General features: G+C 49.1%; 1 protein-coding gene and 1 long non-coding RNA gene across 4 annotated transcripts in view; one reads left to right on the forward strand and one right to left on the reverse strand.

The window, feature by feature from the left end:
• The first annotated feature begins 5,390 nt into the window (after positions 1-5,390).
• LOC124984959 (uncharacterized) lies at positions 5,391-7,862 on the forward strand. 2 transcript variants are annotated; one of them, XR_007108759.1, is made up of 4 exons: positions 5,654-5,937; positions 6,477-6,559; positions 6,696-7,585; positions 7,696-7,862. It is a non-coding gene; the product is annotated as an uncharacterized LOC124984959 (long non-coding RNA). The 2 variants fall into 2 exon arrangements; XR_007108760.1 differs by lacking the exon at positions 5,654-5,937 and adding an exon at positions 5,391-5,528 and having other exon boundaries at positions 6,477-7,585.
• Positions 7,863-10,643: 2,781 nt separating this feature from the next.
• Positions 10,644-24,434, reverse strand: part of Nipal3 (NIPA like domain containing 3) — a 46,483-nt gene continuing 32,692 nt past the window's right edge. The window contains exons 9-12 of one of the 2 annotated variants that reach the window (XM_047553162.1): positions 24,344-24,432; positions 22,874-22,937; positions 20,887-20,981; positions 10,644-11,968 (exon numbers count right to left, since the gene is read on the reverse strand). In XM_047553162.1, coding sequence (XP_047409118.1) covers positions 11,826-11,968; positions 20,887-20,981; positions 22,874-22,937; positions 24,344-24,432 — 391 coding nt within the window. In that variant the 3' untranslated portion in view covers positions 10,644-11,825. Of the gene's footprint in view, positions 11,969-13,225; positions 16,646-20,886; positions 20,982-22,873; positions 22,938-24,343; positions 24,433-24,434 lie in introns of those variants that run through there. The other variant, XM_047553152.1, reaches the window with a different exon arrangement.

Here is a 24,434-nt window from a genome sequence, read left to right on the forward strand (position 1 = left end):
GTTGGAACATTCCCACAGCCCAGGCCTGGGTCATATGCTCAGTCTCATGGACTGAGAACTGGGGAGAGGTGGCTTCCTGGGCTAGGGATTTTGTCCCTCACTCCAGGTCTGCTCCCTGCCCCACCCTGATGCATGCCTCAAGAGGCCAACCTGCCTGCCCCGCTTCCATAGGTCCCTTATCCTTTGGCTTATTGTTGAATTTGTCCGATAGAAGATGCTTGTGGAGGCAGGGGCTGGAGGAAGGAAGGGCATCCATGGTCCCTTCCCTTCTGGGTGGCTACACACGTGCACTGAATGAAGCTTTTGCCAGGTGACCTTCTTCATTCAGGTGCTCTCTCCTGGCTCTGGTGAACCCAGTGGCTCCCCTGTGGCCACCCTCAGGGTGTCACACCGTCCCTCCTGCCTGTTTCCCTCTACCCTGTTCAAACGTGTGTCTAGAACAGTCACTGAGCCTTCCCTGCACCAGCGATTTGCTGGAACGATGGTCACATTGACCAAAGGACATCCCAGCTTCTGTTACCAAGGGAAAGGGAAGTGAATGAGGAGTCAGCACCAGCAACAAGATCACAGTACTGGTTGGGAAGAGGAATGACAATGATGCAGACCAGAGACCACCGTGACCTGGACAAAGGGCCTTTAGGAAGAAATGGTGACAAAGAGTAGGATTCTGGCTGTATTTCAAAAGCAAATTTCATGCAATTTACTGACGAGTTATTTGTAAATGACAAGCAACAGAGAGGAGTCAAGGACAGAAGGGGTGGAGTGTAGGCCTGAACTCCCTCCGTCTGGGGACTTGGGAAAGAGGCCTGGTGGCTGGTTGAACGTGAGGGCTTACATGAGATGACCCAGGGGAAGACGCAGAACAGAACACAAAACAGTCAGAGGAAAAATCCAGAACAGCACTGAGGTGGGCCAAGGAAGAGTTGCCATCTTGTATCAGTCAACTAGGTTGTGAGCAACTCGAGAACTGGAGGAGAATGGAATCTTCCACACCCTTCTTCTTTCCGGTCCCGGGTAGCCAGGCGACCGGCACACAGCGTGTAACAAATGCTCGTTATGAATGAACTGGACACCGGCCCCTCCCTCCTCGCATCACCGAGAGGCTTGACCTACAGGAAAGGGGAGCGTGAAAGTGATCCGGCCTGGCTCCAGCCACTGAAACCCCTGCCCAGGCTGATAAGCGTTTCGCGGTCCTGGAAAACTCGAGAAGCACCGGTCGGTGATGCAGCACATCCTGTGTAGCACAGCTCTTGTCTTTCGGGAAAATTTCCAGACAGGAGATTTCGTTTCAGATTTCCTTATCCTTACTTGAGTGGGTTTAACAGTCACTACTCTAAAACATCTTTATTAGATGGGTGTTAGGCTGTACTCGGGAGTAACGCAAGTGACAGAAGGGGTCCCTTTCAACCTGAAATGCTGTGCCGGTGGGATGCAAAGGGATGCAGCCATTTTGGAAACTGCTTGCCGGTTCATAAGGCTAAATGTACACCTCACCCATGCCCCCGAAGTTCCACTCCTAGATATATATTCAAAAGACATGTAGGTGAATTTCCAGAGAGAGAGAGAAAGAGAAAGAGAGAGAGAGAGATGCTCAACATCTTCATCCATAATATCACCAGACTGGAAATATCCGAAATATCCATCAACAGAAGAATAATGAACTATGGCATATTCAAATAATGGAATAGTAACATGATAGAAATAAAGAAGTCGAACAGACAGTATTACCCTATGTACATGTATGATTACATGAATGGTGTAAATCTACAATGTGCACAACCACAGAAATGAAAATTTGTACCCCATTTGTGTACAAGGAATTAAAAAGCAGTCTGTAAAAATAAAATCTAAGGAAAAGAAATAATGTCGAACTACCAATGCATATGATAATATAGATAAATCTAAAAAAAATTATTGAGCAAAAGAATTATCTATATACCAAAGATGTCTGATTCCGTTTACGCGGAGTTCCAGAAGAGGTGAAACTACTTGATGATAAGTATCGGAACCGTAGTTGCTTCTGAGGAGTGAGGATCGATTGGACAGGACACAAGGGAACAATCAGGGCTCCTGGAAATGTTCTTTTTCTGCCAATGAATACATTCCACACATTTTCATTGAATGTCTCCTATTTGGCAGCCGCAGGTCTAGGCATCGGCAACATGAGTGAGTAGAACAGATCATGTTGCTGCTTTTATATAGATCTGCCTTCTTTTTTTAACCTCAGTTCTTCTTATTGACTAATCATATCAGTGCGTTTCAAATTCTTTGCATATTTGTTTGTGATACTGGGATGGAACCCAGGACTTCACACGTGCTCAGCAAGTGTTCTTCCACTGAGTTGCACCCCCACTTAACCCTCAACTTTTTTTTTTGGCATTAGGGATTGAACCCAGGGGTGCTTAGCCACCAAGCCACATCCCCAGCCCTTTATATTTATTTATTTTTGACACAGGGTCTCTCTGATTTGCTTAGGGACTTGCTAAGTTGCTGAGGATGAACTTGAGTTTGTGATCCTCCTGCCTCAGCCTCACGAGTTGCAGGGATTACAGGAATGGGCCACCGCGCCTGGCTCCTCAGGGCATTTTACATAGAAAAAAGGGGACTTTCCTTAAATAGAGCTGATAAAGACAGGTCTGAGGAGCTTTCTTTTCCCTTCATTTTTTAGTGGCTGGACAGAGGCAGCAGAATGCTTCATGGAGTTGGGTGTATCATTAACTGTGTTCCTTTGAGCAAGTTCTTTAACCTGTTGAGCCTTACTTTTCTCATCTGTTAAATAGAATTGTTGAGAACTTGCCTTGTAGGGTTGTTTTATAAATACCAGACGCATTAAGATGCCCAGTGAGCATTAAAGTGTTTTTAACGTTTACAAGTAAAATTTTATTATTATCTTCTACCCAACGAGATATGAACAAAAGGAAACTGTCTTGAATGGGAGAGGTACCCCTTTCCTTTTTTTCTAGCCTACTCAAGTGAATATGATGGCTGAATCTTCAGCAGCCATTTGGGACCAGAGAGTAACCCTGAAGATGGCAGCCACATGTGAGGATGTTGGATCAGAAAGATGAGGAGCCTGAGTCCCTTGTGACACCAGAGTTGCCACACCAGCCCTGGGTTGCCAACATCCAGACTGCTTTTGCCTGGGAGAGATATATTCCTGTATCTTATTAGATGTCCGTTGCGACCAAACATCATCCCAATTGACATACCCTGGTAAGTAATCCTGTGGAAGAGAGGAAGACAGCGAACAGCTGCTGCTGACTATAAGAAATGACCTCAGAAGAAACCATGGCCTGAGAAAGGAAGAAGGAAGGAGCTAGAACCCAACCTGCTTCAACTCAGTGGAACAGTTTTTCTCTGCCTTTGCCTACATCTTTTTCCCATCAGTGTGCACCTGGCTGTGCTGGATATTTAAATTCATGATTGCCATGTGCTCTAGACCTCCCGTGGGATTTGTCTCATCCATGATATGTTTTCCTGAAGAGTCTGAAATTAGCCTGCCTCTTGGGTAATACCCTCCTGTGTCTCTTGCTCTTGGCAGATCAGCTGTCCCCAGGCAGAGAGGAAGGCGATCCATTTGTCTGCAGGATTCAACCGTCTATCATCAGCACCATGTTCAACATCAGCTGGGAGATGAATGATATCAATTTTTGAATTTTTCACCTTCTCACTATAAAAAATGGACTTGGCTTAAGCGATAATTTGAAAACAAAAGCATAAATAAGAAAGTTAAATTCAGTTTCATTCCTATGATACTGAGATAGCCACTATTCAATATTTTCATATTTCCTTCCAATCTGAAGATTAGGGTTTATCATTGGAGTCATTCAATTTGGATCTCCAGTTTATTTGCTAACATTAGATTGCAAGCATATCCTGTGTTTCAAAACCTATTTTAAAGTGTGTTTAAATGATGACCTAATAGTACATTGATTACTACATATTATGTCATATTGCATTATCGTGTGTGCTCTTTTACGTTTTGAATTATTCTCTTATTTTTAGAATCAAGGTTTCTTTCAAAATTTCCCTTCCTGAACTAACCCTACAATGAATGCCTGAATACATGAACACAATCTTGCATTTATGTTTTTTTCATTAGCATAGATTCCAGCAGAGGTTACTAGGACATGAACCTTTCAAAACTCCTTTGGAAAAATCACAAAATGCATTTCCAAAAGGGTGCAGGAACCAACCGTACCTCCCACATCCTCGGCCTAAATCTCAATTCTTCCTTAATAATTCTGCGTACTGTGTTTAATTTTAAAAGGCTTTCCTGTTCAATAGAACACAAATAAAAACAACCAGCTAACCAAACGAAAAGCCACACCTCTTGATTATTAGGAGAATGAAGCTTTTCCTACCTGGGCTTCATTTGAAATCTGCTCAGCTTCTTCTCCTGCTGAGCTATTAGCATCGTTTCATTGATTATAACAACACTATGTTGTAAACAGTAACCTTGCTATTGTATTCGTTGAAAATTTTCTCTTAATGACTTCCCTTTTGACATTTTTCTTTTTCCTTTCTTTTGATACAGACATTTCACGGTTTTTGTTTGTATGTGAATATGTTGAACTTGGACACTGTGACCTCTTCCCTTGCTGATTAACAGTGACCTTCATTTGTTTTTTTGATGATTTGTACTTTTGTTACTGCTTAAGATCCCTTAAAATTTATTTTACTATAAAAATATGAAGTAAGACTCAATCTTAAATTCTTTCCCTAATAGTTCTAACATTTATTATTAAATGATCATTTTAGAGCTGGCTCAGTGGCACAGGCCTATAATCCCAGCTACATGGGAGGATGAGGCAGGAGGATCATAAGTTTGAGGCCAGTCTTAGCAATCTAGTAAGACCCTGTCTCAAAATAAAATAAAAAGGATTGGGGGGGGGGCGTGGATACAGCTCAGTGGTGGAGCCCTTGCCTCGCATGTAGGAAGCTCTGGGTTCAATCCCTGGTATACTGCAAGGAAAAAACTCCATTTGACCCAATCCTTCATATACAATTTAGTACATGTATTTCCAGACTATGCCTTCTGTTTCGTGGATGTAGCTGCGAATGGAAATGGTTTTGGTGGCTGTGGTTTTATTTATCTGGAAGGGAAGGTCAGGGTACACATATTTCAGATACTTTTCAGAAAAGTTTTACCAATCTAGGCTGCCTCCTCCCCACCCACCCCTTCCCACCACCCCAACCTCAGCTGTGCAGGAGAGCCACCAGAGCTGTAGGGGGGTTTACTTCAAAGTCTCCAGGGCTGGGGCTCAGAGGCAGGGCACTTACCCAGCATGCACTGGGCTCAATCCCTGGCACCACCAAAAAAAAAAAAAAAAAGCCTTCAGAAGACACAGGCTGACATCCTGCTTGTGCTTCTGCCCGAACTGGTTGTCGCACCCCGAGCAAATCCACCTGCTCTAAGCCCACTTCCTCTTCAGCTCCAGGGCAGTGACAGTGGTGACTCCCCATAAGATGGTGTTGAGGCGCCAATGAACTGTTTCTGCAAGCTTCTGGAAAATCTTAATTAAAAGGTAGGCCGCCAATAACTATGAAATGTTTATAAAAAGAAACACTTTTTTTTTTTTTTTAAAAAAAGCACTCTTGGGTAATCTGGAGCATTGGCTATGGAACTGCATCTTTGGGCGTGTCCTGAACCCAGACGCGGGGTGAGCGTTCATCTTGCCATGCTCTTCCAAGTGACAGAGACTCCCTCTACCCGCAGACCCAGGCTGGGGACCCAACTGCGGGTGGGTAGTTGTCAAGGGCCCCTGTCCCCGCCGCTCCAGGTTGAGGGGCACCTCTCTCTAAATGTCCCGATCCTTGAACTTGCTGGTTAATCTGAGTTCTAGATGAGTGGAGAAGAATAAGCCTGGATTTCCAGAATCAGGATGGAGGGACGTGGGACAGAGAGCAAAGGAGCAGATGGAACCCTGAGAACAGGTGGCTGTGGGAATCGCGGTGGCTGCGTGTCGTGGAGTCCCCGTCCTGCCCATGGTGGGGTCGTGCCAGGCAGTGGGCAGGTGGCACAGAGCTGAGAGAGCGCCTGGAGACGTGGGCGGGACGGGTGATTTGTTGGAGAGCTCACCACTGATCAGCGGCTGCTCCAGGAAGAGCCCAGTGGCAACCATGGGCTGGCAGACAACGCCTGTCCCTCAAGGTGCTTCACCAAGCAGCGGCTCTGTCCCCCATGGTGCTTTGCCCAGTGGTGGGACCAGTGACATTATCCTTTCCACAATGCCCTCAGAGGCTGATGTTGCAGAGTGACACGGTCAGCAGTCGCTGAGCTTGCCTGACCAGCATCCCAGCGTACTGGTGAGAGGGCAGCTTTCTACAGATGACAGGCTGCTCTGGTCCCCAGTGTGCTTCAAGGGCACGTGTGTCTGCACCTCCCGCCCCACCTGCTCCCAGTGCCCCTCAGCGTGGCTAGGTTTCAGGGCACATCCAGGAACATGGTATTTTACTGTCCCCTTTCCTTTCAGGGCTGTACCCTGTCAGTGTGTACTCAAGAGACAAAACCACATCAGTGGCGCACGACTGTCATCCCAGCCGCTCGAAAGCTGAGGTAGGAGGACTGCAGATTGGGGGCCGTCCTCGGCAACTTAGTGAGACCCTGTCTCAAAATAAAAAACTCAAAGGGCTGGGAATGTGTCCCCGTGGTAGAGCGCCCAGTACTGAAAACAACAACTAAAACCCCACAGCAGGGACTTAATGGCGTCAACGTACATAGAGGATCGTCATCTGAACACGGAGTTATGAACCAGGGAACTGGACTGAGGCAGAGTGCCAAAGAATTGCCCACGTAGCAACTTTAGGAAGCAGTAACCATGCCCAGGAGATGGGAACCATGGGAAGAGGTTGTTAAGATCACCTCTTGGCAGAGAAGAGGGCTCTCAGACAGGAGCAAAGCACCTGCCAGACTCGGGTGAATCCTGCAGACGCTACGCTGAGGCATCCTGTGGTGGAGTCCACCTGTCCCACGGTTCCATTCATTTGCAAGTCCAGACGGGGAACCTACAGAGGCAGCAGACCCATGGCTATCTTGGGCTGGGAGGTGGGGATAGGGCATCGGGGGTGCAGGAGGGGACAGTTAAGAGATATGGGGCTTCTTTTCAATAATTGTGGTAAAATATACCCAACATACTGGGTGTAAAACATGTAATCCCAGCAGTTTGAGAGGCTGAGGCAGGAGGATCGTGAGTTCAAGGCCAGCCTCAGTAACTTAGGGAGGTGCTAAGCAACTTAGTGAGAACCTAAGTAACTTGGCAAGACCCTGTCTCAAAATAAAAAATAAAAAAGGGCTGGGTGTGTGGTTCTGTGGTTAGTACCCCTGAGTTCAATCCCTAGTACCAAAAAAAATATATCTCCAACATTAACGTTACCATTTCAACCATTTTCAAGCATACGGATCCCTCCGGGGCAGGAAGAACATTCATGCTGTTGCGCTGCCGTCACTACATCCATCTCCAGAACTTTTTCATCTTGCAAAACTGAATCTCTGCACTCATTAAACATTAACTCCACAGCCCAGCCCTTGTCCGCCGCCACTCCACTTCCTGCCTCTGTGAGCCTGGTATTCCAGGTGCTTCATGTAAGTGGAATCATATGCTATTTGTCCCCTTAAGTCTCTTATTTCAGTGCCATCGTATCTTCAAGCTTCATTTGTCTGCAGCAGATGTCACTATGTTTCACTGTGTGTAGGTGCCACATCCTGTGTGTCCTTTTATCCCTTGACGGACATGGGTTGCTTCCACCTTTTGGTTATTGTCAACAATGCTGCTATGAACACCGACGTACAAATATCCATTCAAGACCCTGTTTCTGGCTTTTTAGTGCATACGCCCAGAATCCCTTGACAGGTGAGGGTCATACATGCCTGTGAGGACACTAAAAACCCTTGAATTGTACATTTTAACTCAGCGAATCATATGTTATGTGGATTTCATCAATAAAGCTGTTTTTCTATATCAAAGCCTGGACCTGGTGGGGCACACCTATAATCCAGTTACTCGGGAGGCTGAGGCAGGAGGACTGCAAGTTCAAAGCCAGCCTCAGCAAGGTAGCAAGAGCCTAAAGTATACTGTCACCAAATAAAGAGTTAAAAGGGCTGGAGATGTGGCGCAGTGGTTAGGCACCTCTGGGTTCAATCTCTGGAATGAAAAAATAAAAATAAAAAAGATCGGAGGAGGAAGCCAGGGACCTGGGACATGGACCTCTTCGGAGTGGGCGTGGCGTCTCTGAGGGAGGTGCCAGGGAGTTGGCTGTGTAAGAATTGGAAAGAACCATGATCTAGATCCAGCTGCTGCTCCATGGGAGCAAAGGAGCTTCGCTGTACATGGGAACAGGAAGCAGCAAGGCCCTTTGGCCTCCTCCAGCCTCAGTTTCCCTGGCAGGCCCTGGCAGGGAGCAGTAGGTAAAGGGCAAGGGATGCCCCAGCATCCCAAAGCCAACAACAGAAGGACGGGTTTGAAGCAAAGAGAAAATGACCGGCGTGTTAGTGGCCGGAAGCCTTTTCTCTTCAGTAGGTCAAGGCTAGCTGAGTCTAGAGGGGTCTAAGAAAAGACCCAGGAATCTCAAGATAAGGTTGACCTAGGGCAAACCCCCTCACGATGGGGGATGAGGTCAATGTCGTGGGAACAGTCACCCCTGCCTCCCCTGAGGTAGCCAAAGTCGATCCTCAAGGCCCAAAGAAAGGCAGGAAGATCTTTGCCTTCTGCCTCTCGCCCATCTCTAGTTCAGCCGCTCCCCGGCTCAAAGAAGGGCCCTGGCTGGGGTTGTTGAGGCTTTACTCTGTGCCAGGACTAAAACAGTACAGGCTCCTACGAGGGAGATGCATTATTATCCCACCTTCACGGATGAGGAGCCTGAGGGTCAGAGGGGTTCCGTGCTCTCCCAAGGGAGAAGGCAGGGAGGGTGTGTGCCCTGCTCAGCCGCAGTGCTGGGCTGCCTCCTGCGGCCCCACCTGTCCTCCTCTCCCTCATTATCCCACAGGCCATGCGGTCTTCCTTCCATCAGGCAGCCACACACAGATCTAGACAAACGGGCCACAGCACTTGGCCACAGGCAGGGGTTTCTGGTGCCGCCAGTGTTCCAGCTGGGTGGCAGCCGAGTGGCCCAGTCCTGAGAGGGCCTTTGAGGGTAGGGTGTAAAGACAGGTTCTTTGGAGAAGACTGCTCTTTCTGGACCTGGTGGGATCAGCCAGGCCTAGATTCTCTGGTGTGTGGCGCTTGCTGGTGGAGGGGAGAGGGCGTGGAGAGCTGGCCCCGGCTGGGAAGGCTTACCTGGAGCCAGGTGAGAACCTGCTTGTGCCATTTCCAGGGTTGCTAGGGCTTGTGGGAGGCACAGGGTGGAGGGCTGTTCTTTCCCTAGGACAGGAGTGGGTGGGGGAGGGCACATCGGTTAGAGGTCACCAGCAGAGAGCAGCTGAGCTCCCTGGGTGCTGGCCTCGAGAGCAGAGGTCACAGCAAGACAAGAAAGTAGAAAGCCCAAGACAAGGTGCGGAGCACAGCCCACTGGAAACATTCCCTGAGAAGCTAAGAAATCCAGGGGCTGGGGTGCAGCTCGGTGGTAGAGCCATGTGCCTGGCAGGCACGAGGCCCTGGGTTCCATCCCTGGCACTAAAATCCCAACTTAAACCAGACCACACGCCCCAGGAGATGGGAAGACAATGTCACATTGAAGGGGACTAATTTCTGCTTTTAGAAGCTTGTAATAAAGCCAGGTGCTGTGGCACATGCCTATGATCCCAGCAACTCAGGAGGCTGAGGCAGGAGGATCCCAAGTTCAAGGCCGGTCTCAGCAACTAAAGGACAAAATAAAAAAAATAAGGTGATCTGGGGACGTGGCCCCACGACCTGGTGAGGCCTGGGACATATGGGTTCCACTGAAGTACAAGTTAGATGAACTCACTTATCCAAGTGGGTCACTGGGTAACTGGAGCCACTGGCGTTAGCTGACCTGGCTGGAAGTGACATGAACATCTATCTCTTGCTGTTCAGTTCACAAGCATCCCAGGGAGCTCTGAGCCTTTTCTCAAGTCCCAAGCCTTTGGATTTTAAAATGGCAGCAGTGATTTGGAAATGCCCACACTGTGAAGTCTATCTTTCTTCTTGAATTTCTGTGATTCATTTCAATCAGAATGGATGCCTGAACTTTGAGGAATTGGTCCTTTTCAGTGTCCTTATTTGATGAAATAAGAAGTTTAAACAAGAACAATGAACTCAGACTTGCCCTACCAGATAGTAAAACACACCGGAAAGCCTCAATAATTTCAACAGCGTGTTACTGATGAATGACCAGGGAGATAGTTCAACAGAACAGGGCACAAGTCCCCAAAGTATAGAAACTTAGTATTATATTAGTGACATTCAATTCATTAGGGTACAGTTGGACGAGTCCAGGTACAGTCCTGGGCACTGGGTGAGGCTGGTCGCTATCTGCACTAAGTCAACTTGACTCCACCCATCGCCCTGTACCCAGGATAAACTCCAAGCCGCTCTCGGGTGTAAACGTAAAGCAAAAATGCGAAAAGGGTAGAAGATATGAGAGAATTCTTTTATAATCTTGGAGTCGGAAAGACCTTTCAAACTGGTTTGAAATCCAGAAGACATATAAGAAAAGACATTGTCTCTATAAAAATATTTACATATACAATTAGGTATATAGAAGCAGTTGAATTTTATATAAATACACACAAAAAAACCAGATTTTTTCAAAGCAGTAATAATAATAATAATAATAACATAAGTAAATCAAAAGGCAAAAAGCCAAACTGGGAAGAAATACTTGTAGTTCAGATCACAAAAATGGGTTCATCCATGGCAAAAATCACTTTGAAACCAGTAGGAGGCATTGAATAGTGGGTAAAGAAAGTGGACAATTTTTCAGAAAAAAAAAAAAAAAGTGGTACACAAATAACCACGTGCAACGATGTCTAGTCTCGTTCATATGAAGAGAGGTGTTTATGACTTGAATAACTGAAGACTAGATATTTGGAAACCACAGCAGTCTATGCGGCTCTCTGGCCTCCTAGCCTGGGAGAAGCGCACAGTTGTGTTTCTGTTGTTTTGGGGTTAAGGACAAAGACTTTAGGAGAGTTCGAAGGGGCTTTGTGACTTGTTTTTTAATTAAAAAGCAGTCCTGGGAGTCGGGCGTATAAAGACTTCCCGAGTGCAAAGCTGAGATTCACGGTTCAGCGTAAAATGGGGAAGGGAGGCATGTCCTCGCTGATCTCGTGTCCCCGAGGCCTCACAGGACCTTTGTCTTGTCACACCAGCACCTGTGGCATCACGGTGGCGAGAGGTCCACCTCTTGGCTTGCATTTGTTTTATATTTATAACCTGATGTTCCGCTGGGCGCGTTGTGGTTTAATAAGGCCATAACAGAACGCGGGTGCTGATGTGCCAAACAATCTGTCCCTGACACAGGCTTGGACTTTGTTTCCCTCTTGTCAAGAAAGCTGAATTTATCTTGAAGCAAAACTAATTAGAAAAGTATGAAAGAGAACAAGTTTAGCTACAGAGAGTAACTTTTTGCCAATTTCTAAAAATGTTTACGGCTTCAGGACACCAAAACTTACAGCTACTGAATGACCTTCAAGTTGTGTGGTTTCGTTCAATAAAGTCTGAGATGCTTGGATTCCTGTGGACTCTACAGTAGCCCCAGCCCTGTGGTGGCTTCCTTTGTCTGGTTAGGGTTAGAGGGTGGGACCAGTGACACATGGTCCTTAGAGACTCAGTTGATGACCTTCTGTTCTGCAAGTGCCCAGGCTCCCTTGAAACTGTTTTCTTTCCCTTTACAGCCAAAGCTGCAGTCCTAACACACGGTAGACCTCATGCCCACTGAAACCCCGCTCCAACACTGGGAAAGGCAGCCCAGCCGAGGAGGAGCTCAGGGTCCACAGCCAGGCAGTCCTGGGCTGGAATCCTGGTTCTGCTGCTCACCAGCGATGTGACCCAAGCCTCAGTTTCTTCATCTGTAAAATGGGGATAAGATTAAAATATAAAGGAGACTTGAGATAAACATGAGGTCTTTATGTGTCATGTAGTATACAGTAAATGCTTCATAAATGTGTCATAAAGGAGATATAAGATGTACTTAAGGTCTTCATGTATCATGGTATACAGTGCTTTGTAAAGGTATGAGTGTGTACACATTTATGTAAGTGTGTGGTATGTACTATACCACATCTGCCTTCGTGGGTTGGAACCTCAGCATGAAGAGACATGTGTGCATAGAATTGCTTAATTAAGAACTATCACAAGTGTTCATTAAATATTTTAAAATGAAAAAAATTTAATTAAAGGTTAAATATGAGGTGTCCCCTCAAAGCTCACGTGAGACAAAGCAAGAACATTTAGAGGTGAAATGACTGGGTTATGCAAGCCTTAACCTAGAAATGCATTAATCCACTTGAATGGTATTAACTGGGTGGTAACTGCAGGCAGGTAGGAGGTGTCTGGGTGAGGGGGGTCCCGGGGGTGTACAGAGCTCCCTCTGCGTCCTGCTTGCCAGGTCCTGAGTTGCTCCTCTTCCACACCTTTCGGCCAGAATGTTCTGCCTCACCTCAGGCCCAGAGCAGGGGAGTTGGCAATCTACAGACTGAGACCTCAGAAACTGTGAGCGCCAAATAAACTTTTCTTCTTCTAAAGTTGTTCTGGTCAGGTCTTTCGGTCACAGCAGCAAACAAGCTGATTAAAACCAGCGGAAAACTATTACTTAAATACAACACAATGTCCTGATGGGATGATGGTCTTGGTTCCAAGACTTTCCATCTATTAATTCATCTGATCTTCATAATAACCCTTAGGTAGTTAACTAATATTCCTGTTTCACATTTTTGGCACAGAGATGTTAAGTAACTCGTCCTATACCACACAGCTGATGAACGGTATAGTCAGAATGTATGCTTTAACCGTTGAATGAAAAAAAGGTGCTCAATTCAGCTTCACTTGCAATCACGGGCGTCCCTAGGTCTGTACTGCTAGAACAGCAGCCGCTAGCTATGTGTGCATTTTTAAATTTAAATTGAAATGAAAGGAAATTAGCAACTCAGTTCCTTAGTCACTCTAGCCACTTTTAAAGTGCTCCACAGCGACAAGTGGACAATGGCCCCCACACCGGGCTGCCCTGACCCCGAACACTTCTGTCACCACAGAAAGTGCTATTAGACAGTGCTGTTCTAGACGAATCTAGAAAATATTAGCCAAACAAGACTCAAATTCAACAGATACTGGGTGGATTTTTTTTTTTAATTAAATATCACTTCATGTTATTTGCACCTAGTACACATTTTTTTTTTGAAAAATAAGACATGCCATATTAGTCACAAAGTTAACAAAATATAAGCATCCACATAGAAGACATTCTGAAGTGACTTCACTTACACAGCTTCTCCGAGAGACACACAGCGACTCTTTTTTGCCTACCAGCCAGTGCTGGGTCAGATTTAGGAGCTCGCACCCCAGCACCACCCTGATGGAGGCCCCGTGTCCGCACAGCACCCTCAAGCTGGCTGGTTGCCACCAGAAATGCAGTGGAGACCCGGCCCTCCCTCCCCGCCAGCATTCAATTCTATGCTGCCAACCCCCGCTTCAAAGGTAGCCTCTGAATTTGTCAGAACTAATGTCTCACCAGGGAACCAGAACCCCAGGCTCAGGCCGGGGGCAGAGGAAGACCAGAGATAGGCTGCAGTTCAGACCCACACTTGGTCAGGCCTGGCTGCCGGGAGGGAGACGGTGTTCAAAGCTGCTTGGGGCCTCGGGGCTGGGAACAGAGCGAAGCAGGACTCCGCTGGGAGTGCAGAGTTCACGTTCCCCTCCAGGTCCTACCAGCCAGTGCTGCATGGCCATTAGTGGACACTCCACTGACACCTAGGGACAGCACCTGGGAGGCCAGCCCAGGGCAGAGTCAGGACCCTGGAGATGTTGGCTCTGCTTCGGTCGCTCTTCCCAGCTGCCTGAGACGCACCTCAGGCTCACTCACGAAACCACCATAGCCTTCGGTGGCCCAGACCTGAGGACAGGGAGCTGCCCGGGCCCTGGGTGGCATGGTCATTGTCACCCAGGAACGACACACAGCAGCCCTGAAGTTAGGATGCCATGTGTCCACTCATCTCGAGAGCTGGCTGGCTCAAGGCCAAATGGCTCATTAGCCAAAGCGGGAAGGGAGGGGTGGAGGGGGCTGGGAGCACACTGAAGGCCAAAGCTCCTCACCTGGCTGCACGCACTGAACGGCTCCCGCTACCTTCTCTGCCACTCTGCCCCTCCCCGACCTTTCAAAAATTACCTAGGAAACGGGAATATCTGAATAGCACTGAAACCCGACTTACTTCCCCTTTGTGTGTCCCTGCAGGGCCAGAGCTTGACCTTGAAAGGTGCCTCCTTAGCTCGTTTCTTCCTTCACACTGAACAAGGCCTCACCCTGCCACTCTCTTCCTCAGGAACCATCCATGGCTCCCATCCCCTCTCAGGGACACTTTACACTCCTCTGCCAAGTACTGAAGCAGCTCGGACTGCACTGCTGATCTTCCGTGGTTCCTCTCCCACTCCTTCCCGGTCTCTCCTTTGGCAATCCCCGCAGTTCTTTGCAAATGCTGGTCCTTCTGCCCAGGCAGGCTCTGCTCAAATCTTAGCTATATTCACCACCATCTGTTACTGGGGCCCAACTCTCCTCCAATTCTGAATACCCTTTGGGCTCAGGGCCTGGCCTGTTGCTTTCTGTGGTCTACTCCTGGGGCCAGGAGTGTAGCTCAGTGGTAGAGTAATTGCCTAGTATGTGCAAGGCCCTGGGTTCATCCCCAGCCCTGCAAAAAAAGGTCTGCAGTCCCTCTTGCACTTGACACCTATCACAGCCCTGCCGGAGTCTCCTGCATCCCCGTGTCTCCCCCTGCTGGCTGGAGGATGGAACTATGTTCTGTTTGTAGCTCCACCCTCTAAATGCTTAATGTGTAGTAAATGTCTCATAAATATTGTTGAACGGAGTCATTACTCATCCTAAGGGGACAGAAAGTTCCTTGTTGCCTTGGTAGGCATTTAGGACAATACAGAAGTGGTTAAGACACAATACAGAAGTAGTTATCAGGACAACAAATAGTGAAGTCAGGAACTAAGTCAGTATTAAGCACAATCTATGAAGATAAGTGACCTGTCAACACTGGCCTGTTAACACTGTTACCTGCCTCCTAGTTAAGGGTGCCTGGGGAGGCAGGAGCTGATCTAAGTGGTACTTAATGGTGGAGAAAAGCTACAGATCCTATGGGGCTTCTCCACCTGCCCAAAGCAGCCCAGAGAGGAAATGGAGAGTAGTTCTAACTTTCTAGCCGGGGGCCCGGAGTCCTAACAGCTGCCTCTTTCCACTGCAGGCTTTCTAGGGGTGATTCTCAGGTTACTAGCTTCAGAATGGCCTATGGTGCCAGGTGCCAATGCAGCCGCTTGGCCCCACCCCAGGACTACCTAAACTGTCTCCCCGGTTGGGATGTAGGAATCTTTATTTTAAATAAACTCCAGGGGGACCCTTAGGCTAATTAAAGTTTGCAAACCTTTTCTTCCATTAACATAGTCAGGTCCGCATCCAGAAGGCGCACCACCTGTCTGTGAGTACTGCTGCTTCTCCCACACACCGTGCTGGGGCTGGGGACCGAGCGGTCTGCACCGACTCCGGGGAAATGACCAGCACAAGGGTGGCCGGGTCTCTAAAGGGGAGCATGGAGGGGCAGCTGGGAGTCTGACTCTGTGATGAGCTGCTCAGGTTTCCCAGGGCGTGTTGGGGGGAAAAGGAAGTCGGCTGTCCTAGCGTCCCTTTTCTTCTAACGATCACCCCCTGGCTCCTATTCCTCCTATTCTCCCTTCTTCTCTAACTTCTCACTTCCTCTGGGGGAAACAATCACGCAGTCCTCACAGGACCAACACCAAAGCAGTTTTTGGAGCAGATCCAGATGACCAGAGGCAGAGGGACGCTGCCAAGGCGCCGGTGACCGCACGTCCTGCCACGCCACACAAAGGGGCGCAAGGATATTGTCAAGGATACGAATCGTGAGTGAGACCGGCCGGCCAGCGTGCCGGCCAGGCGGAGGAAGGCGCGCTTCCGAGGTCTCCAGGCTGCGCCGGATCTAGAAGGAAGGGCACAGTCTCGGCCTGGCTTGAGCCCCGAAGACAAGAGCGGGGCAAACTTTGGTCATTGCCTGGGGAGGCTCAGTGCCCTCCGGAGGCAAGAAGGTAAACCAGGCTGGGCTGAGTTCCACGCAGCCCACCTGGACACTGTCCTCCCTCTCCCCAACCTCCCCACCTGAAAATTCAAGACCAAGGTCACAAAGGCTTTCAAGATCCCCTTCCATAAAGTTCTCGGTTAAAAAAAAGGAAAAAGGAAGAAAAAAAGACTTGAAAGGCAAGTTGTAGCAGAAGGGGAGCCACGTCAGCCTGGGCAGCTAGGGAAGGCGGGGGACACCCCAGGCCTCATTCCTTCTTGGTGTGCTCCAGCACTCGGTAGGGGACCCCGGGGCCACTTCCCGAGCCGTGTTCCTCCTGCATGACTGGCAGCGTGGCCGGAGCGTAGATCTCGGAAATGCTGTCGTTGTTTTCCAGGGCCCCATAGGAAAAAGAAGCTTTGAGGTCAGGCTGGACTGTCATCCCCTTGTCATGCACGTTTTGCATACCTGAAAGGAAATCCACCCCCAGTCGTTATGCAGAAAGGAGGCCCGAGAGGCGGGGCTTCCTCCGCCCGCAACTAAGCGGGCAGCTGGAGCCAGTCATGAGCATGCCCATTTCCTGAACGCTTTAGGCTGAAGAGAGAACACTGGGAAACACACGTTGCTAAGCAACAGAGATAAATCTTCAGGAAATGTGCACACAGACCAGCCACTGTCCGGAGGAACCTCCAGCGGGCCGGAATGAGATGGGATGAGTTTGGATCCAGGGTGGGGTGGAGAGGGCACAGTGCTTTGGATGTGGTAGATGCCAACGCCTGACTGCTGACTAACCCGGAAGCCAGAGCACTTCATCATACTGTGGAGAGATGGCAGTAACTCTCGCATCACCACCGGGTGGGCCGGACGCGAGGGTGCCGACCCTCAACTCTGACATCCCTGCCCAAGCGCAGGGTAGGCTGTGACTGTGCTTATGATCTGTGGGCACCAGATGCGGGTTTCTACTGACATTTGAAGGCAGCGATCTTAATGAACTTCTTTAGCCTGACCCTGTGACTCCTCCAGTCAGGGGGGACGTGGTTACTTCTGAGGGTACCTCTTTTCTTGCCAGGAATAAAGACTTTCAGATTCTCCTGGCCCCAGGATAAGTCAGAAAAAAATGAATGCAAAGTGTCTTCCTGAAGACAGGATGGCTGCATCTGACAGCTGAATGTGCCCCTAAGTAGTAATAATGTCAACAGTAATAGTGTCCCCAACAGGCAATGAGGACAGTGGCTGAAGCCTGTGGAGTGTTCAGATGGTGGCGGATGCTGTTCTGAACAGCGGAACCCGCACTGCCACTGCTGGGGCAGTTAGAGGCTAACCTGCCTGAGAACAGCAGCTGTCCGCCAGGGGTCAAGTCCAGGGGGCCTCACTCTGAAGCCAGCACTCTTAGTTGGAAGGCTGCATGCTCTCCGAGTGCCTGCACTGAATCCCCGAACGATTCTGTAACAGAGATGGCTACCCTCCTCATTTGCTGGATAAGAAAACAGATTCGGAGAGAGGGAGCAACGTGCCTGAGGTCACACAGCTAATGAGGCACAGCAGGGCCCTGCTCTTCTCCAGTCTGCACGGCCCTGGGAAGGCCCGGTCTGTGGAAGGCCCCTTGCCTCCACGCGACACACGACTCAGCGGACGGTCACTTGCAGGGCACAGCTGAAGAGGCTGTGGTTTGGATTTGGGGTTGGGTGACTGTTCCTCAGGGAAGACAGGTGGCTTACAAAGATCATTTAGCTTTTTTTTTTTTTTTTTTTTTTGTGGTGCTGGGGATTTGAACCCAAGGCCTTGTACTTGCAAGGCAAGCACTCTACCAACTGAGCTATCTCCCCAGCCCCATCATTTAGCTTTTGATTTTGACAAAGCTCCTCAGGCAAAGGCCACCAGGAACACACCTATGGCAGAGTACACTCGGGTTTATGGACACTGCAGTGAGATGTCGCTCTGGGGAGCCAGGGTGTGAGCGCAACGGGGTCAGAAAGGCCTCATTCTGGGGTTCGGGTGGGTGCGGGGAGGGGTTGAGGAAGTGAGGCTGCTTTGGATCGATGCTGCCAGGAAGCAGGACTATTTCTTACGGGGCTCTTGGTAGGTCTTCCCTAGGAGGGGAGCCTCGTCTGAGGCTAGCGATGTGACTGGCAAGCAAACAGGAGGTCTCGTACTAGCTGGCAGGGTGCAGGGTGCGGTGCTGGTCTTTCTTTACAGTGTGGACAATGTTCATGTTTTGTCTGTGTTCAGACATAACGACAGAGTGGCCCTGCTTGTGTGGTGACCCACGATGGCCAATGAGGGCCAGGGTGGACTTGTGCTATGGTTTGGATCTAGAATGTTTCCCAAAAGCTCATGCATTGAAAGGATGTTCCCCAAGGAGTGGGGGGGGCTTTTAGGTAGGCCTGGATCATGAAGGTTCGACCTCTGATGTCCCCTGATGGGTGAATGGACTGAACAGACTGCTGGGAGGTGGGAGCCAGTAAGAGGAAGCGGGTCCCTGGGGTGGGCTCTGGAAGGGCTGATCTTCTCCCAGCCCCTTCCTCTCTCTCTCTGCTTCCTGCTGCAGGAGCTGAGCAGCAAGAGGCACTTCTGCCCTGATGTCCTGTCTTGGAGTTGGCCCATCATGGACCAACTGGAACCTGTGAGGCCAAAAGATTTTCCTCCTCCAAATCATTCATGTCAGGTATTTTGGTCACAGCGATGATGAGCTCAACTGCCATTGTTGATCTGTGACATGGTTTCTGCTCAGCAGGAGACACCAGAGCCAGCAGAGGGCCAGCGGTCCCCGGGGCGGGGGCTGCTTTACTCTTCTATTTAAGGAGGCTCCGAGTGCTCGATACGTAAAGCCAATCTCAACTGACACGTAGCGAATTTTTAAACTTTGAGGACCTCTTGAGCAGCAGCTGCTGATCTGCTGTGATGACACCAATCCAGGCAGACAAAAGGCCTGGTCCTCCTGCTGACCAGGGAAACCAAGTGGCTGGAAGGCAGGCTCTGGAAGTTTCTCTGTGTGTGCGCTACCAGGTCCCACAAGTGTTTGAAAACTTGCAAAGTTTTTTTTTTTTTTAAACAAAAGGGAAGTGAAACCAAATCAAAGCAGGCATCTACCATGTCCCAGACACTGTGCAAGAGGCCTTTCCATATATGACACCACTACCCCGGAAGAAGGAAACCAGGTTACAAGTGAGGATGAGCAGGTGGCAGAGGTGGGATTTGAATCCAGGTCATCTGAACCCCAATCCCACGCTCTTCACAGGACAGGACACACCTTTAATCAGGAGTGTACTGACAGTCACTCTGATAGGGCAGGGCCTCCCTTCCTTGACATCTGACCTCCCCCTGGTCACAAGGTACAAAGAGAAAGTTCAAGAAGCACACCTGCAAACAGGCCACAGAATGTTGGTATCTAAAGATTACCCGAGGTTACCTTCTGCTTTCCAACAAAATGTCTGTATATATATACATACAAATACTCGTATAGAAACATACACACACGTAGTTCACAGCACGAACGCACGGACACATACACATGCACGCACACACGGAGTTGACACCTCACCTATCTGGAATTCAGCTATCCAGCGCCCTCATCTATCCGGAACACAGCCGAGAAACAAGGAAGTAAGCAAAAAAGGCGTCTGAGCAGCCAGATTAGACGTTTGAGAGGTCCATGCACCAAAGCCCATGCACTTGACTCAGGTCCCCAACACGGAGCTCATTCCATTTGGTTTTACACCTAATTTGAACGAGCTGGGTGAGATGGGAAGATCGACATGGAGTTGCCACCCTCAGCAGGCTGGTCACAGCGGGAATGACAGACACCAGCTCGACAGCACGAGATGAGGAAGTAATACGAAAGGACCATCAACTGCTTTCACTGGGGATGTGTGGTATGGGAGCACCTCGGTCAGTCCTGAGGACACACCTGTGTCACAGAGTCGCCACCCTAAAGCTGCTCTGGGTTAAGTAGCTCCCTGTGCCATCAGTACGTCTGCATTTTGCTAACGAAGAACGGCTAATTGTGTTTTGGAGAGAGCTCCGTCTTACGTGTTTAAGTTCGTGGTCACTGGCAACCCACAGAATCCAGGACAGCAGCCCTAACTGGAGTTGGCTGGTCCAAAGCCTCAACTTCCCCAGCCTGAATCCCGTTAGGCTGCACAGTACTCTAAGTTCTCCGCAGGCCCCGCCACTCCCTACTGCACAGTGTTTGGCAGATTCACATGTTTACATTACTGTCTGGGCTTCAAGGCATCTGACCTTGTGCTTCTCAGCTCCCTGGAAAATTAGAACAATTCACTCCCTTGTGGAATCCAGGGAGTGGGGTTATAGGATTTGAATTTCATTCATCCTATTTTCCTTCCCCTCTCTGATCATTCCATTCTAACGAGATGAATGGATTTTTCCACTTGCAGGCCTGTAGCCTGGCGCTGCAGATCATAATTACATTCAGTGTGCACCAGGATTTTCTCTAAAAGATCCTGAAATAGACAGGGGAACTGGCAAGATGTACTCTCAAACCCAGCTGAGGTGCCTTAGCTGTTGCCTCCTCTTCTGCACAATGAGATTAAAAAAAAAAAAAAAAAAAAAAAAAAGGAAGAACAGTCACACCATAAAGGCACAGCACGCAGTTCCTGTACCCAGCCCAGAGCTGCACATCTCTTTTCCAACAGGAAATGGCAGTCATTCTATACAGAGGGCCAGCGGGACACGTGAGGTTTTAACGTTACCTGGCATGGCATCCATGGAAATATAGGGCTCAAATGGAATGGCCTTCTTCCTGTTACGGGTGATTAAGAAGACGCCCAAGAATGCAATGAGGCACCTGAGGGAGATCAGAGAGGAAGAGAAGTAAGGCTGGGAGCAGGGACTGGGAGGGACCCTTATGATCACCGGTGATGAGGGAAAGGCCTCACTGCAGAGGGGCCCAGAGAGCTGCCCCGCCAGAGATCAGCAGGAGACAGACACTAGTTGAATAATAAAAGCCCAGAGCAGCCCATAGGCCCTGCACACACTGATCTGTAATCAGAATAAATTAGACTCCTGATTCTTTCACTTCTGCTCAGCCAATAGTTCCAGAACCTTGCCTTTAAAAACTTTAATGGCCTAGATTCCATCACTACCTAAGTAAAAATCTGTAAAAACTGAAAAGGGTGCTCCCTGTGCCCCCTCCTCCTCCCAGGTAGGTGTGTATTCTTCCCCAGTATTTTAGGCATCTTTTCCTGATAGCTTATGTAAACAAGTATAGTTTCTAAAGACAGATGTGTAATTTACATGCAATAAAATACACAAACCCTAAATAGACACCTGGGTGGCTTTTGCTTGTGTCGTCACCTCCCAGGCCCAGGCAGAGCCATTTCCGCCTTGCCTCGGAAGCTTTCGGAGCCCCCTCCCCATGCAAGCCAACCCTGCCCAAGGCAGCTGGTGTCTGACTTCGCTCCCCACGGATTCCATTTGCCTGCTCTCAAATTCTCCTTAGTTAAATCTCACAACCTCTACTTTTCATACCCTACATATTGTTTTTAAGATTCATCTACTTTATCGCATGTGTTAGTAGTTCATTAATCTTAGTTCTGTAGAATTCATTGTCTGAATATTCTATACTTTTTTTTCACTCTCCTGTTGAAAGACATTAGGCTGTTTCTTATTGGAGTTTATTATTGATAAAACTACTCTAGGTACTCATATTGGTGACATATTACCAATATATGAGCTCATTTCTTTTGGGTAAAAATCTAGACGTGGCAGAGCCCACTTTAAAATGTACCTGTTTGCAGGTAATGCACCCTACATGTGGTTCTTGTCACCACCTATAGGCTGGCCTCAAGTTTTCAAACGGCAGAACAGCACTTCACCGATATAGCACAACCAATTTATCCAATTTATCGCCTGGTCAAGGCGATTAGGTTACCTCTTATTGTTAGCTTCTAACAATTAAATAGAATCATCCACGTGTCTTTGTGTCCCCCTCATATGTTCTTCCAAGGTATTACAAATTGAATGCTACATTAAAAACTATGCTCATTTAAAATGTTTATTGACGTTGCCAAGGTGGATCCCCACCTTCAAGTACCACTGGTCTCCAGCACCTCTTGCTGTGAGAAATAGAAAGTCTGGTGGTTCATTTTCAAATTCCAGTATTCAGCCTTAACTGGATCCAATTGTAGCCCTTCCATTTTGCCCGCCCTAATTCTACAATCAGCCAATCGCGTAGATGGTAACACTGAACTCCTCCAATCAGCGTGAAGGGCGGGGCTGCACTGGGTTCAAGATAGAAGCAGGCGGACCACACGCACAGGCGCGCTTGCTAGCCAGGCTCAGGTAGCGCCCCCTTCTGCCAGAAGCCGAGGTTTTCCCCCACCGCCCTCAATCCCCAGCACGTGTTTCATTTCTTGCAACACCTCGTTATTTCCAACGCTGCCAACAAGGTATATTATCAGTTCTGTTAGTTTCTGCAAAACGTTGGCCTCTCATGGAGCTCCAATAGGTGTTTCCTAGATCTGGGGTGAGGATGAGAGCCTTTTCATGCGTCACATGGCAAAGTGATTAAAGCCCGAAATAGAGATTAGGAGAAGGAGATGAGGCCCTTTGGGGAGTAAGAGGGAAGCTCCAAACCCACAGCTCCCCTGGCCCTGAGAGATCCAGAAACCAGAAGGGAGGGCGATCCCGCCTGCGGTCCACTCCACCCTTGCGCCTGCGCCCGCGCCCGGGACTCACCCCAGTGCAAACATGCAGATGTGCAGCACGTCCTCCCCAATGAAGTCCAGGTAGAACACCGCGCCTGCGACAGCCAAGAAGAAAAACGTCACCACCCACCAATCCGCCTAGGACTGGCTAGGCGATTCCCTGCAGGAAACCAGAGCAATCGAAAACATGACCAGCTCTGGAGACATGCTGAGGAATGACTAAAAGCCACTAGGGGAACGGCAGGTCTCCCTGCCCCCAGCCCCACAAGCCCCTCTCGGCCCCACCTTTCTTTATTCACATTTTATTTTGAGATGTCAGACTCATATACTAGCAGAGTTCCATGTACCCACGTGGACTTTCCCAGCCATGTCTTCTGTAACCCCAGGGCGTGATTAAGACCAGGAAAATGGTACTGGGACAATGCCCCTCACCTTATTTCCTCTTCTCACACCCACTCACTCGCCTTCGCCCTCCCCCATCTTGTTGGGATGGATAGACAGGCTTTGTGTCTGAATCTCGAAGGGCATTCAGTGGGTGCCAAGCCTAGGGCTCCCCTCCTGTGGGATGTGGCACCTGTTGCCCTGCAGTCAGCCTCTGTCTGGCATCTGTCACCCAGGCTTCCTGCTGTATTCCTGGGCTCCTACTCCCTCGCTCGGCTTCCGTTTCTAACTCAACCGCAGGGTTTGCTATTCCCTGCCTTGACTTGTTGTCCCCCTTCTCCACCAAGGTTCTCAGCCTGGAGTGCTCCGTGGCTGCTCTGGGTGGAGCTGCTCACAGCCTGGGTCCTGGGAGGCGTGTGCCCTGCTTGTTCCTGCCCCTGAGAACGGGAACCAGGCTCCCCCTGACTACAGTGCAGTGCAGAGCACTCGGCTCCACAGCAGGGCCCTCTTCAAACGGAGGCGCTTGGTTCTTATCAGCTTTTTTACTCTGAGGAGTTTTAGTCACCACTGCGATTTTAAAAATAAACAAACTCATTGATATGCTTGAAACCTCACAAGCAGCCTCAGAAAGAAACTGAAAAAAAATTGGGGGTGGAATAGAAGAAAGGGGGACTCTTTAAGTATGATGATCACTTTCTGAGCACCTAGGATGTTGCAGAAGCTTCACATGCTCATGATCTCCAAAAATGATGCAGAAGAGATGCCCAATCACTTGGCAGTAGGGGCTGGGGTGTGGCTGAAGACAACCCAGACTGTTGCGCAGGACCATCGAGCAGCATGGGGTAGAGGCACCTGCATTATACATAATGCTATTCTGGAGCCAGGTGTTCTTACTCCCATTGTAGGAATACGGAACTGAGCTCACAGCTGAAGTGACTCTCCGAGGGTCACGCGGTGAGCGTGTCCGCACTGAGGTGCAAAGCCAGGTCTCTAGCTCTATGTGCTGCACAGTCTCTGTGAAGTCACGTGACTCCACAGGCAGAACCAGACAGCAGAATCAGCCAAGCCCTTGCCCACTGCTGCTATGGCACAAGGCAGGAACCTGCGACGGTCCCCTTACCTGCAGTGATGGCCACCGTGGTGGACAGGATGTAGCCCACGCTGGCAATCAAGGAGGAGTCGTAGATCTGGGAGGCTTGGCTTAAAAACCT

Source organism: Sciurus carolinensis, chromosome 1 (assembly GCF_902686445.1).
Source record: "Sciurus carolinensis chromosome 1, mSciCar1.2, whole genome shotgun sequence".
Taxonomy (NCBI): Eukaryota; Metazoa; Chordata; class Mammalia; order Rodentia; family Sciuridae; genus Sciurus; species Sciurus carolinensis.